The sequence below is a fragment of the Equus quagga genome, chromosome 11 (assembly GCF_021613505.1).
Source record: "Equus quagga isolate Etosha38 chromosome 11, UCLA_HA_Equagga_1.0, whole genome shotgun sequence".
Lineage (NCBI taxonomy): Eukaryota > Metazoa > Chordata > Mammalia > Perissodactyla > Equidae > Equus > Equus quagga.
This window is the reverse complement of record NC_060277.1, coordinates 64,768,486-64,782,992: the sequence shown is the minus strand read 5'-3', so window position 1 is coordinate 64,782,992 and position 14,507 is coordinate 64,768,486. Positions and strand designations below refer to the sequence as shown.

Sequence of the window (14,507 nt, the reverse complement as noted above, 5' to 3'; positions counted from 1 at the left end):
GGCTAAAAAAAAACAGAGTCCTTCCCAGGAAAATATAAATTCTGTAATTTTCAGGGCCTACTAGGTGTCCACACTGTGAAGTCTTCCCAGCCCTGGCTCCAAATCTCTCCACAACTTCAGCTCGGCACCTTCACCTCCTTACTCACTCCTTCCCAGCCACAAACGCCCTCTTTTAATTTCTCAACGCTGAAGGTTCTCTCCAGCCTCCAAGGCCTCACATGAGATGTCCTGGCACTCCCTGGAATGTTTCAACTGCCCGCTACCCCTTTACACTGGCCAACTTCGGCCCGTTCCCGAAACCTCGGCCACCACTCACAATTAGACCTTCCTGGTATCCCCTGCCACAGCAGCCGGGTCTTTTCTTTGATAGCACTTATCACAATTTGAGAAAATACCTTGATTTGTGAGTGTATTTATTTAATATGTCTCCCCCAGCTAGACTGTGAGAGCAGTAAAGAAGGGGATCTTGTTTTTAGTTACTAATGTTTTTCACTATATAAAGGGCCACACATGCAGGTATTACTCAGTAAATATTTGTTGAATGAATAAATGTCCCATGTCAATGGGGTTATTTCTTCTACCCAAAAGTGGCTAAATACCCTCAGTTTAGATATGCTAACTGTTGTGGGACAATGCAAAAAATATAGACATATAGATATATCTCCCTTATTTTAAGTAAATTATATAGGTAAAATTACAGGATTGAGGGGCTGGCCCCGTGGCCGAGTGGTTAAGTTTGCGCGCTCTGCTGCAGGCAGCCCAGTGTTTCATTGGTTCGAATCCTGGGCACGGACATGGCACTGCTCATCAAACCACACTGAGGCAGCGTCCCACATGCCACAACTAGAAGGACCCACAACGAAGAATATACAACTATGTACTGGGGGGCTTTGGGGAGAAAAAGGAAAAAAATAAAAAAATCTCAAATTACAGGATTGATAAAGTAGAAAATTGAGTAATCGTACATAATTGGTAACACTAACCTGATGGATATTTAGGTCATTGTATAGTACAGAGCAATGGTCACACCTACACAGTGATCCTGCCTTCCCACCCAGCCTGCTCTCCTCTCTCATCTCCCCATGCTCTCTGGTCTCTGGGTATACTGGCCTTCTCCCAAGTTTCTCAACCATGTCATACTCCTTTCCATAGCATATGCTGTTCCCTCTGTTTGAAATGCTCTTCCCTTTAAAACCCAGTTCAAATATCATTTCCCAGAAGAAGGCTTTCCTAATCCTAAACTAAATCAGGCTCTCTGGTTACATGTTCTCTAGTACTCTCTATGTTACTTACCATGATCTCTAACTGGGTATCTGTGTGGGTATCTGCCTAATACCTGCCTCCCCGACTAGAACAAAAGCTCCAGGAAGGCAGAAGTCATGTCTTTTTACCATGGTTGTATGTATGGATTCTAGCACAGTGCTTGGCACATAATCGGCACTCAGTATTTGTTGAGTGACTGGAGAATGTACTAAAGAAGAAAATATATTGCTTTAGCTTTAGGGAAAAGACCTTACTAGGTTTAATAAGGCCTTATCTTATTAGGAAAACAAAAGGGTTATTTAATCTAGATAAAGGACAGTCATGGAGCCAGTGTGTAAAATGTACGTATGTGCACACGTGCGCAGAGGAAAGATGAGTCGGTACTGCTGCTGCTGATTTTGCATATCAAGAGAATTTACACCTTCCAGAAGGCCTCAGAGATGACTAAATGGAGTTCTTCCAAAAGATGAAAAGATGGCAGGGGGAGGGGAAGGGAATGGCCTCAGCAACTCCCTTCCATCCTAAGATTCTCTGAGACTAAGTAATTCACAAATTTACTTGTGAATGAAATGCAGACTTGAGAAGCCACTCCACTAATCCTAGCAGCTGGTCAGGTCAACTGAATGAAATCTCAATAAAGGGAAAATTTAAACCCAAGCAGCACAGCCACTTAGAGAAAACCGTTTCCCCACCTGACATTTACGTGTGCCTACATTCCAAATTTGGGGCAGGGGGTTTGGTTCCCATGTCAATTCATAAAAGCCTGCTAGACCTGCAAAGTGCCTGGTGGCACAGAAAAACGCACTCGCAGTCCTGGGCACAGCTCTCCTGGGATACAGCTCTGGGCAGTGGCTCGGGGCGTCGCCCTGCCGAGGTGTAACCTGCCACCCGCCAAGCAGTAACAGGAACTCCCTATACCTCGAGTCATTTTCTATTTCCTTTAAAGGAATGCAGTTTCTGCCTGTCTTGCTTCCTTCAAATGGCAAGCCTATTTAAGTTCCACGGGTGCGGCATCAGACGACATCACTCCGGCCACAGCCAAAACCTTACACAGTTACAGGCTCGCAGGGCTGGAAGGCATCATTTCAGCAGATCTTCTGATCCCAGCATTCGTCTAACATGTGATCTCACCACCAGGAGGGCCAAGCGGAAAGGGCGCACGTGTTAAATCACTGGGCACCGTACTAGGATGAGGCCAAATACCAAGCAAGTACTCTACAGCAACCCAGACGCGAACAAAAGAGTCTTCTTAGAGCGGTGTTTGCCAAACGTCAGCATTTCAAATGCCACCTTCAGAACTTTCTGCCAGGTTCATATTTTACCTGGATCATATATGCCTAATGTTTTCCTTCACATCAACTCACTATTATTTTTCTGCTTATACAAGTTGACAAAGAAAATTTTATATTACTGTGAAATCACAGGTTTCAAATGCTAGTCATTTTTATTTCTATCACACGTTGAAATATGCAACTATTAAAATGTAAACTGTTTCTCTACATATTACCTAAAATCAGCTTGCCTAACATATACTGGGAAATTCTGATACCAGATAATCCACAAGGAAATTCTTACACCAAAGTGCCCCCACATTTCACCAGTGCGAGAGTAAATTCTGTTATCAAAGTGCTAAAGTAACAGTTGGAGGGGCAGGGGCTGACTAGGGCACCAGATTTGCAAACTCCCTTCTGTGAAGGCTGCTGTAAGGAAGTCTCTTCAAGAGGTAAGAGGAGCTGTAGACATTGATGGTCTCAGTACACATTTTTCTAGCATAAGAGTAGTTAACCTGAATTCACTGACAACTGACAAAAAGACACAGTTATATGAGTTTCCTGTTGCTGATCAAACAAATTATCACAAACTTAGTGGCTTAAAACAACACACACTCACTCCTCTACAATTCTGGAGATCAAAAATCCGAAATCAGTTTCCCTGGACCGCAATCAGGGTGAGGCTCAAGACGAGAAGCTATTTCCAGGCCTTTTCCAGCTTCTAGAGCCGCATTCCCTGCGTCTCGTGGCTCAGGGCCCTTCCCTCACCCTTGACGCCAGCACTATACCATCTTCCTTCAGTCAGTCATCGCCTTCTGTTGTCAAATGTCCCTCTGACTCCCTTTTATAAGGACACTTGTGAATACATTTAGGATCCAACCACATAATCCAGGATAATCTCTCCATCTCGATATCCTTAATTTATTGACACCTGCAAAGCCCCTTTTGCCACATAAGATAACACTCACAGATTCCAGGGATCAGGATGTGGGTATCTTTGGGGGCTAACGTTCAGTCTACCACATTACTTTGCTAAACTCTCAACATGGAAATTCAGCTGAGGGGCTCTAACAGACCCTTACAATGGTAATTCACTGATATGCATATGAAATCTTTGATCATTTTGTGTCTTTCAAGGAGCACAGTCATATTTCTAGCTCTTCCAAAGAAACACTGGTCTCCTCAATCCCAATGTTGCCACTGTTGAGAAAGTGGCCTTCCTTGTCACCTTGGTTTCTTCTAGAAAGTGACGAAAGCCTCACAGATTGACAGAGAAACATGAAAAGGATTGGCCAAATTTGGAATATCTGAACATCAAAAAGAAGGACGAGGGGCCAGCCCAGTGGCGTAGTGGTTAAGTTCACGCACTCCACTTCGGCCGCCCAGGGTTCACCTTGATCATGATGAACTGGCTAGGCACAAGGGGCTCATGTCAGATGCTGTTCCAGAATGGAGAACTGTGGTACTGGTTTACTGAAAAATTCCTTTTTTGGGTTTGGATCTCGGGCACGGACCTACACACTGCTCATCAAGTCGTTCTGTGGTAGCGTCCCACATACCAAATAGAGGAAGATTGCCAGAGATGTTAGCTCAGTGACAATCTTCCTCACTAAAAAAAAAAAAAGAAAGAAAAAAGAATGGCAAGGACTGGCATGCACTAGCAGAGATCTGCGAAACAGCCTATTCTTGGCACTATTTCATCCATCAGAACCGCACCTCTATGGCTCTTCTTGGTGCTGCCTTCAAGGTTTGGCCAAGGCCAAAATTACGTCTCAGACTGTCTACTTTAGCCAAGTCAATTCCGTTCAGTTTCTTGTCTTAATGTTCTTTTCAAAAGGCACTGCCCTCTTGAGCATGAACTTTAAGGAATTTTTCAGTAAACCAGTACTATAAGTCTTCATTCTGGAACAGCATCTGAGCAGTCTGACATGAGCCCTTTGTGCCTAGCCAGTTCATCGTGATCAAGGTGAACCAACACAGTTCACCTTGAATTGAAGGGCACTAACTCTGTGGTTCCATGAGGTGATCTCCTTGGTTTGGCTCTCTATCCTTCTCCCCAACCATCCCCCACCTTCACCAGCTACCAACCCCCACATCCAGCATACACCGAGGTCCTCCATCACTGGCATCTTCAGTTAACTGCTAATCCTTTTCCTCATTAGGCTCGGTCACTGGCGTATGAACAAGGTTAATTACTGGTGTTGGCCAGGCCCTTTTTAACTCTATATGAGAAGATTGGAAACTGAATTCCTAAACTGATGATAATTCAACCCTTCAGCTTTGTGGTTATGTTCTAAGTACAGTGTATTTTGTTAGTAAGGATTTGATACTTGATTCTAAAAGCTGGTCTGGCTGGCCATTATCCTGGACAATTGTTTCTCTCATTTAAAGAAAACCAAAAGAATAATTCAGTGGGTCAGTAAATCAAACAGAGATATTTACAGCAAAAGTGGTATCCTTCTCCAGTGTCCCAGACTCCCCATTATACACTCAGGTCACAGTAGAAACCCAGATGGGGTGCAACCATGCTCTCCACACCTATAGACAGAATGGCCTTTTTGATTTTGACAAAAGGAATAAAGGCTGATTATAATCCTAGCAGGGATATAATTTTTTATCCTCAGAGAGTCTCTCAGTTCCTATAAAAGAAAATGGCTGACTCTGCCCTATTTCTGAGGAGCAAATGTGCATATTAGAAAACCACCAGCATAACTGCAATCTCTCTGGGAGGCCACCACAGAGAAAACCCAGCTTATTTTGGCAACGAATGGAAAAATACCTCATGTTTGTCTCCATACACATGTATGCATCCGGGTCTGGAATGGCGATGAGGACTGGGGAGGCATGGAGGAAGAGGTGAAAAGGATGGGGGTAGAGTGTGATATGAGAAGAAAGAGTCCCTGACTGCACCTGGGATGGCAGATGTGTATATGTAACTATGCGACTGTTCTGTGTTCGTGTGGGATTTCTATCTGTAACGTGAGCACAGGAGAGGTAATATAAAAACAGAGTGGCAAACATGTTCTCTCAGCCTATTCAACAAGGGCACTGGTTCTCAAGCTTGCCAGCACACTGAAATCATCTAGGGAGCTTTAAGAAATACTGATGCTTAGGCTTCACCATATAGATTATGATTTAATTGGTATAAAGTACTGCGGTAGGCAGATTAGTGGTCCCCTAAAGATGTCTACATGTTGGAATCCATGAATATGTTAGGTTACAAGGCCAAGGGGCATTATGGTTGCAGATGGAATTAAGGTTGCTAGATCAGCTCACCCTATATAGGGAGATTATTCTGGATTATCTGGGTGGGCCCACTGCAACCACAAAGGTCCTTAAAAGTGGAAGAGGGAGGCAGAAGTTAGAGGTCAGGGTGAGGCAATGTGAGAAGAATTCAATCTACTGTTGCTGGCTTTGAAGATGGAGAAGCGAGCCACAAGCCAAGGAATGCAGGCAGCCTCTAGAAACTGGAAATGGTAAGGAAATTAACTCTCCCCCAGAGTGTCCAGAAAGAAATGCAGCCCTGTCGACACCTGGTTTTAGCCCAGTAAGACCCATGTCAGACTCCAGAACTGTAAGGTAAGTTTGTGGTAATTTGTTACAGCAACAACAGAACACCAACTCAGGTATGGCCTCGGCTTTGGGAGGTTTAAAAGCTCCCCAGGTGATTCTAAAATGCAGCAAAGTGTGATAACCATTGAACTAGAGGAAAGACAAGATAAGGACATACTGGCGTGATTGCTTATGTGGGCAAAAATGCAGGGTGATTTGACCTGCAAAGTCAGCAAGTCACTTCACCAAAGTATGCATCAATTCTTAACCATCTACCCAGAGATTACTCTATGGGTGCTTATCTAAGCACCTCATAGGATGGGCAAGCTTCACCAGCATGGTGGCTAGCATCCTTTCTAGTCTGACCCACTGAACAAGCTAAATTTCCTTGGGATAAAGAACAACTATACATATGATAGGCGGATTTTCTACAGAGATAATTTTCTCCACTCACAAACCAGTGACCCTCCAATTCCCCCGTGTCCATCACAGTAAAAGGGCCATCAGTCCCCTGCATCCGACCTCTCTTCTCCATTCCTACTGCTGCAACCCCCTCTCAGGCTCCCACATCCTCACAACACACACCTCACGCACAAGAGCCTTTCGGGTAGGCTCCCAGCTTAAAGGTCTGGCTCTCCCAAGCTATCTGCTCATGGTTTGCAAATTAATGTTTCTCCAGCCAGATTCGTCACATCAAGCCCTGAATAAATGTCTTGGAGCACTGCTTTTTGCCCTGCAGCCTGGAAGAGGATGAGAGAGGCGCCAACTCTACTGGGTGTGTAGATGACCCGGAGTCTCCACAGCCTCGGTGAGCCTCATCAGTGTAGACTACACTGTGCCATTTCATTGCATGACCACATAAAGGAAAGCTCGTGGGATAAATGGATCACAAGACAAAGTATTTTTAAAAGCAGCTACAGAGAACTGGAAATGTTTTATCAAATTTCTTGACACAGTATTTGGTAACTATAATCTAAATCTGCCACAAACCACCCTCAATTGCATTAAACTATAATAATCCATTGATGTTAAACCACTTTACATGTTTTGTAATATTAAAGTCATTTAACCAATATTTAAGCTTTTAGTTTTTATACTAAATGGCAAATTTGGTCAGTCTCAGGCATGTGCTTACCATTTTGTTCATCCAGCTCATTCCCAATTTCCTGCCCCATCTGTTTCTGGCGACTTATGATGGAGGAAAGGGCATCAAGGCCCGCGTCCTGTTCTGAAAGAAAAAGAAAAACAATTACCTAACTAAAAGCCAAAGGGAAACGATTTAAAGTCCAGAAATATACCCAGGTATGTAACACAATTCAATATATGATAAAAGTAACATTTTAAATCAGTCAGGAAAAGAGAAAAACAGTTAACATTATTGGAAAAAAAATTTTTTTAATTAAATACCTACCTCATGCCTTGACCTAAAATAATTTCCAGATGACTTACATTTTTAAGTAATAAAAATGAAGCAATATAAACTTTGACTATAGAAATGTTTAAATTTTCTAATACTAACACATAAAGAGCATGTACAATCAACAGAAAGACTTAATATTCCAATTTTTTTAAATGGGCAAAGGATCTAGACAGGAAACTCACAAAAGAACAAGAGAAAATAAACAAATAAAAGCTCTGACATCACTACTAATTTTTTTTAAATACCGATAAAAAATAATAATGAATTTTTTTTTGACTTACCAGATTTGTAAGGAATATAAAGAATGCTAATACCCAGGGTTAACTGAAGTGTGAAGAACAAGAAGCTCCTAACTACTGTGTAATGGGAGAGAGTTAATACACCTTTCTAGAGAGCAAACTGTGCCTACCTTTTTATCTATCAATTCTATGTCTAGGAATGTATGTAAGAAAACATTCAGATAGTACACAGTGGGGTATACATAAGGATATTCTTTGAAACACTGCTTCCTGTGCTGGTCATCAATTTATTGCCTCTTAGCTCCAAATTCACCCTTTTTGACTGATCTGTGAAAATGGATCTGGAGCCTTTAAATATTTTTTCTTTGCCAGCTTTGTCAGCAGAGGAGACTGCAGAGACGTTACAGGAGGAAAGGGTTTGCTTCCTGCCTCCAGCCTGCTCTGTCGCCAGGCTCCTGCAGCCCCTACAGCTTCTTCAGCATCCAGCTCCTTCAGTGTCCAGAACCAGCAGCACCCACAGGCCGGCAACCTCTCCCGACACAGCCCTCCTTGGGCAGTTTTATAACAGAGGGCCTCCAGTTAGACACTTTCCCATCAACAGTATTCCCTAGGACCCTAGAGGGCAGCTTTCTAGCACATTCCACCGGCTTGGCTCAGCTGGGCACCAGGGTGACTTCTCTGAAATCCAGTGACCCCAGCTGTGTCCTCTTCAGTAACATCTGTGCCTCAACCCCGGCCGCGGGGCGCTTCCTCGGGCCTCTATCTCGGCGGAGGGCTGCTGACTACACCTCACCTGCTATTTCTGTTCTCTCTCTCTCTTGCCAGTGGATCCCTCATTACTCTAATTTCCTGTTATAGTTAGTAATTCTGTATATTAAACTTTCCCTGTTCAAATTTTTCTCCTGATTAGACCCAGACTGATGCATTAATAATAGTGAAAAATAGGAAACCACCTAAACGCCCAAACAAAAGGATCTGTTTAAAGACTTAGAGCGTATCGACACAGTAAAACACTATGTAGCCATTAAAAGTGATATTGCACATGTCTATTTTAAAATTGACAAAAGTTCATGAGATGTTATTAAGTTAAAAAGCGGGATACAGAACAATGTGTAGTAAAATAGCATTTTTGTTTTAAAAAATGAAAATGTATTACTTTTCTAAATTTTGAAAATTTAAAGAGAAAAGAACTCAAGTAACTCAAGATTCTTCCTTTAAAATTTGATTTTTTTTTTTTTTTTTAACTAGGCAGTCTCAGTGATCTCTTTGTAAGAACCTTTTCCCTTTGCTTTCAGGTGCCCGGGGAAGCACATTCGGAGGCTGAGTCTAATGACTCTTTCTGCGCAAGCAATACGCCAGATGAAGGCAACACGCTGCTTCAGCTTCGCTTGTTGACAGTTCTTAAAACAACTGTTTCACGTAAAGGAATATCGACAAAAGCAGAAATCACAAAGGTCTTCTTACCCAAGATCACATGAACATTTACTTATATTTTTTGCCTAGTCTTTTGATGGAATTAAGCCATTACACTTAACTCGTTAATTCATCTGGAATTTATTTAAACTAATGGTGTGAGGTAAGGACCCTTTAGTGACATTTTTTGACACTACATACTTTTTAACCATACAAATGACCTGCTGTCTCCAGGGATCGTTCCAAGGGACAATTTTATAGCAAAATCACTTTATAATGAGGTCCTTTTGGTCTTTAGTAACAACCTCTTGGATGGCCTCCAAGATAAATCTATCATCAACCTCGTGCTGCTCTAGGATGACTGATGTTATAGTAAAGTTCCAAATGCATCCCAAGAAGAATCCGTATATAGGACTGAGGGTCAAGCGTCAACACAAATTAAAAGGTAAGACAATTTAAAAAGAGGAGAGGAGACGGGGCTGGCCCCATGGCCGAGTGGTTAAGTTCGCGTGCTCCGCTGCAGGTGGCCCAGTGTTTCGTTGGTTCGAATCCTGGGCGCGGACATGGCACTGCTCATCAAACCACGCTGAGGCAGCGTCCCACATGCCACAACTAGAAGGACCCACAACGAAGAATATACAACTATGTACCGGGGGACTTTGGGGAGAAAAAGGAGAAAAATAAAATCTTTAAAAAAAAAAAAAAGAGGAGAGGAGATGCTTCTACAGTTTTCAGTTATGAAAAGAATCATTAAAGTTATAAAGCTGCTTTATCTAGTAGAGACATAGACTATGAATGAAAAATACCTACATTGCACTCTTTTCTCTCAACCTTGACTCACTGTCTGACGTAACTACCTAAAGGTTCTCTAATACAAAACAGAAAGAGGGCTAAAAATTCTGCTCCACTCAAATCATTTCTACAAGAATTTAGCACCTCCTCACTATGGTTAAGTGCTATGATAAATTTGCATTCCATAATCCAAAGACATAGGAGGTCCAGATGACTGAGATGCTGTGTATGTAATATTAATATTGATGACCTGAGCATCTCCAAGTCCTAGAGCAGCATTTCTAAGGGGAGGTGGTATGATCACCTTAGATACAACAAGCAAAATAAAATGCTGTTACTTGCAAAAAAATATAAACAATCAAGAACAAGGCAGTCATGCAGAACATATAAAACTACCATGATGTCATGATGATAGCTCATTACTATAATCTGCCCTACCCTATCACATAACCCAAGTTATTGTCTCACAATAGATCATTTGCCACATACCCACACTCTACTAATCATCCTTCAATTTTATAATGGTGTTAATTTTAAAAAATGGATGACCATTGTGCTACGCAGAATAATGGCCCCCTAAAGATGTCCACATCCCAATTCCTGGAACCTGTGAATATGTGACCTAACATGACAAAAGGAACTTTGCAGATGTGATTGAGATTAAGGTATTTGAGAGGGGAGATTATTCTGGATTGTCCAGGTGGGCCCAATGTAATCATAAGAGTCCTTAAAACAGAGAACCTTTCCCAGCTGTAATCAGAGGGAGATATGAAGAAGGGTCAAGGGTCAGAGAGATGCAACTTGCTGGCTTTGAAGACTGAAGAAGGGAACCATGAGCCAGTGGGTAGCCTCTAGAAGCTGGAAAACGCAAGGGAATGAATTCTTCCCAGGAGCTTCCAAAATGGAACCCAGCCCTGCCAATGCCTTGATCTTAGCCCAGTGAGACCCATATTGCACTTCTGACCGACAGAATTATAAGACAATAAATTTGTAGCTTAAGTGACAAAGTTTGTACTAATTTATCACAACAGCAATAGAAAACTAATACAATCGTTCTCTGAAAATCCCTTTGGAATAATTAGGTGTTTGGATACTTCCTATCTTTAGACATTCAGAAAAACCATCTTCTAACTAAGTATCATGTAATTGTGGGAGGACTATCTAGTGGCTGTAGATTAAAAATAAAACGACAGTCATCATAAAGTATTCTTGCCAAAAATAACAAACTTGATTCTGATCAAGCCACTAAATCTAACTAAGAATTTACAGAAAATATGTGGGATAGAGAAATATGTTCAACAATCTATGGGATACAAATAGCAAGATCTAGATAGTGGGAAACTAGAGGACAAATGACCCTGTTTCTTCAACCAAGAAACTGCCAAGAAAAAAAGAGAGTTGGCAAAGGTACCTATCTATTAAAGAAACTTCAGGGACATATCAATTAGTTGCAACGTACAGACTATATTCAGATCCTGAATTGAACAACCTAAGAGAAACATCATAGGACCATCTGGGAAATCTGAACACTGACTGGAGATTTGATTATACTAAGGAAATACTGTTAATTTGTTAAGGGGGATAATGGCATTGTGATTATATATTTTTTTAAAACAGTCCTTATCTTTTACAAACATACTTTAGAGATATATTCTGGAATATTGACCAATGAAATTATACAATATCTTGGATTTGCTTCAAAATTAATCCAGGGGATGGGCAGGTGGGTAGACATACAGATGAAACAAGATTGGCTATGAGTTGATAACTGCTGGAGCAAGTGATGGGTAAAATGGAATCATTATCTTACTCTCTCTACTTCTATATGCTTGAAATTTTCCACAGCAAAAGATTATCAACATTTTAACAAGCAAATAAAACAAAGGGATATTCCTGAGAGTTGCAACCTCAGGCCCCTGATTGAGCACATGACGAGAGCACCAAGGGCTGGGGCCATGTCTTCTTTTCCTATGTCTTTGCCTAGTTCTGAGCCCAACTGGTTGCATAGAGCAAGTACTTAATGAGTGGTGTTTAAATCAAAGAATGACCACAGAGGGTCCTCCAGGTTTGCAGAAGAAAGACATACCGTCTCTCCTAGACATACGGAAGGGCAGTAGGAGACAGCCTCCTCTGAGTTTAGGTAGTAGAAAAGTAATTGATGTTGTGCTGTCCAGTGCCCAGAGAGAAGCAATGGAAATTCTCATATTTAACATACAGAAGGAGTTCTCCTTGAATAAAAGGAAGTAAGGAACGAATGAGGAAAGGATTAAGTCAAGCTGGATAAAGCTAATCACTAAGTTGGGAAGACTCTTAGAGCAAGTTTTAAGAATACATGTTTTTATTTTTGTTTTTGTTTTAAGATTTTAGTAAAAGAATCATGGTCTAGGTGACAGCTACAAGAAAGGGCATCTTCAAAGAAAGTTGTGTGTGGGGGCCGGCCCGCGGCCGAGTGGCTAAGTTCGCCCGCTCCACTTTGGCAGCCCAGGGTTTCGCTGGTTCAGATCCTGGGCATGGACATGGCACTGCTCATCAAGCCATGCTGAGGTAGCATCCCACACAGCACAACCAGAGGCACTCACAGCCAGAATATACAACTATGTATTGGGAGGCTTTGGGGAGAAGAAGGGAAAAAAAGATTGGCAACAGATGTTAGCTCAGGTGTCCATCTTTAAAAAAAAAGAGAAGTGTGTGAAGTTATGATTGCAAGTGTTCAAAGATCACCTACTAAGATTTGCCAGTATAAAATGGAGTCCAGCTAGCCACCTCCACCACGACTATTTCACATGAAAATATTTAGAGACCTAAGAACAGAAATCTAAAACTAATGTACAACTTTCTACTAGAATCTAGAAAGAATATCTATAGAATAACGGCAAACACAGAGATAATTAAGAAACCCCACCAAAGAGACCTCCTGAGTAAAGGTAGAATGGTACTTCATGCCTTCTCCAGGGTCTGTCATTGACTCAGAGACAAAGGACTCAAAAAGCTACCTTCCTTTTCTCTCTCTCGTGGATTTTTGAGAAGACCCAGTTATTGTCATCACCCTGCTCATCTTCTGCCTAATGTCCATTTGTGTCTGAAATTACAGCTTACATAGCACAGAAGCCAAGACTGGCTAACTGGTTGTAATGAGGCCTAGCTTCTCGGTTAGGAAAGGAAGGCATTCATTGCCTCAAGTCTAAGTTCTACCAATAAACTGTTATTTTAGGGTGATTTGCAAAGCTTTTCTAAAGGTCAACGAAAGTACAGAAAGGCTAACAGATCCCATGGACGAAAGGAAGTTAGAAATGCCCTTCACGGTTCTTTATTTTATCTAGTGCAGGATCTGGCAATGAAGCCATGCCACAGCAACCTCAGCACATCACCAAGATTCTTGAGGCAGAGAAAAGGCTGATAAGGGTCTTATGTAAAGATTACTTCCGGTTTTGTGTTTATCCTTGAAAAACAGCTTGCTAAAAAAGCAAAGAGGGACACAGCATTTCAAAAGACAAAGGTAAGAGTAGAAAAACAAAGTGATCTGCAATACGTGCTGCTCCTCTCCTCTGCTCCTTCATCTCCACAAACCCCGCAGGCCAGCAGGCCTTCAGAGGGTGGGCATCTCAATAAGGATGCTGTCTGTTTTGGAGACTCAATGACAAAAACTTGCAGGTGGCATCCTCTCACACCCAACCTACAGCAATCTCTGAACGCAGCACCTTCTCAGTGACAGGGTTATTTTTTTTACTTGAAAACAGCCTTTCCCAGCAAAAAGCAACAACACTAGAAAAGTCATTAGTATTAGCTAGCAAGACATGCTTTTCAGGAACCATGAATCTTGAAGAATAAAGCACCGCAAATGAATGGTTGTGCTGTGTGTAAAGCCGTATTGCTCTTAATTTTTTCACTCTGCTTCAAATATGATAATGGGTAAAGTATGTTGAACTGAAGATATAAGGGAGGCAGTATCTCATTTACTGGGTAATTTCACTGTGACAAGGGAGTTCAAGATAGAATTAGACTTCTGCTTCTGGCCAAGATGGACTGACAGGGACCAGATTTACTTCTGGCCTGAAACAACTCAGGGAAAAAAACACAAAACCACAGGAAAAAAGTAAAACAACAATTTCAAGACACAGACGTCGGGAATTGAAGGACAGTGATCCCTGAGAGATAGGAAACAAACTACATGAGCTCTGATTGCCCCAGATTATTGTCTTGAGAGTTCCCAGGCTGTTGTGTGGGGAAGGGGGACACCAGGTGGGGCCGGCAGTCTCCCTGAGTTAAGAAGAATCCAAAGAAGTCAAGGTGGCTAGAGTATGTAGGGCACAGAACCAGAGAGGAGAGAGCTGCACAGAGAGAAAACTCCAGAGATTTTCACAGGGTCCACCTTGAGGCTTCATGTGAGCATTGATCAGGCCGTGTGTGTGAGGAAACTAACGAAGGCTGAGGAAGGAACCACCTGAAAGGGTTAAGGGAATATCCTCTGAGCTCAAACAGGGCTGGACACAGTTCCTATTCCCACTGACCAATGGATTGAATTTTCTAATCAAAAGACAGAGTGGCTGGATGGATTAA

At 42.0% G+C, this 14,507-nt stretch overlaps 1 protein-coding gene across 6 annotated transcripts in view; it reads right to left on the bottom strand.

Annotated features, from left to right (window-relative positions):
• STX8 (syntaxin 8) overlaps nucleotides 1–14,507 on the bottom strand; it is a 242,540-nt gene that overhangs the window by 171,428 nt on the left and 56,605 nt on the right. For all 6 annotated transcript variants that reach the window (XR_006890656.1, XM_046676081.1, XM_046676082.1 and 3 more), the window contains exon 6: nucleotides 7,222–7,314. Coding sequence is in view for 5 of the 6 variants with exons in the window: in XM_046676081.1 (XP_046532037.1) it covers nucleotides 7,222–7,314 (93 nt within the window). In the remaining variant the exon portion in view is untranslated. The remainder of the gene's footprint in view (nucleotides 1–7,221; nucleotides 7,315–14,507) is intronic.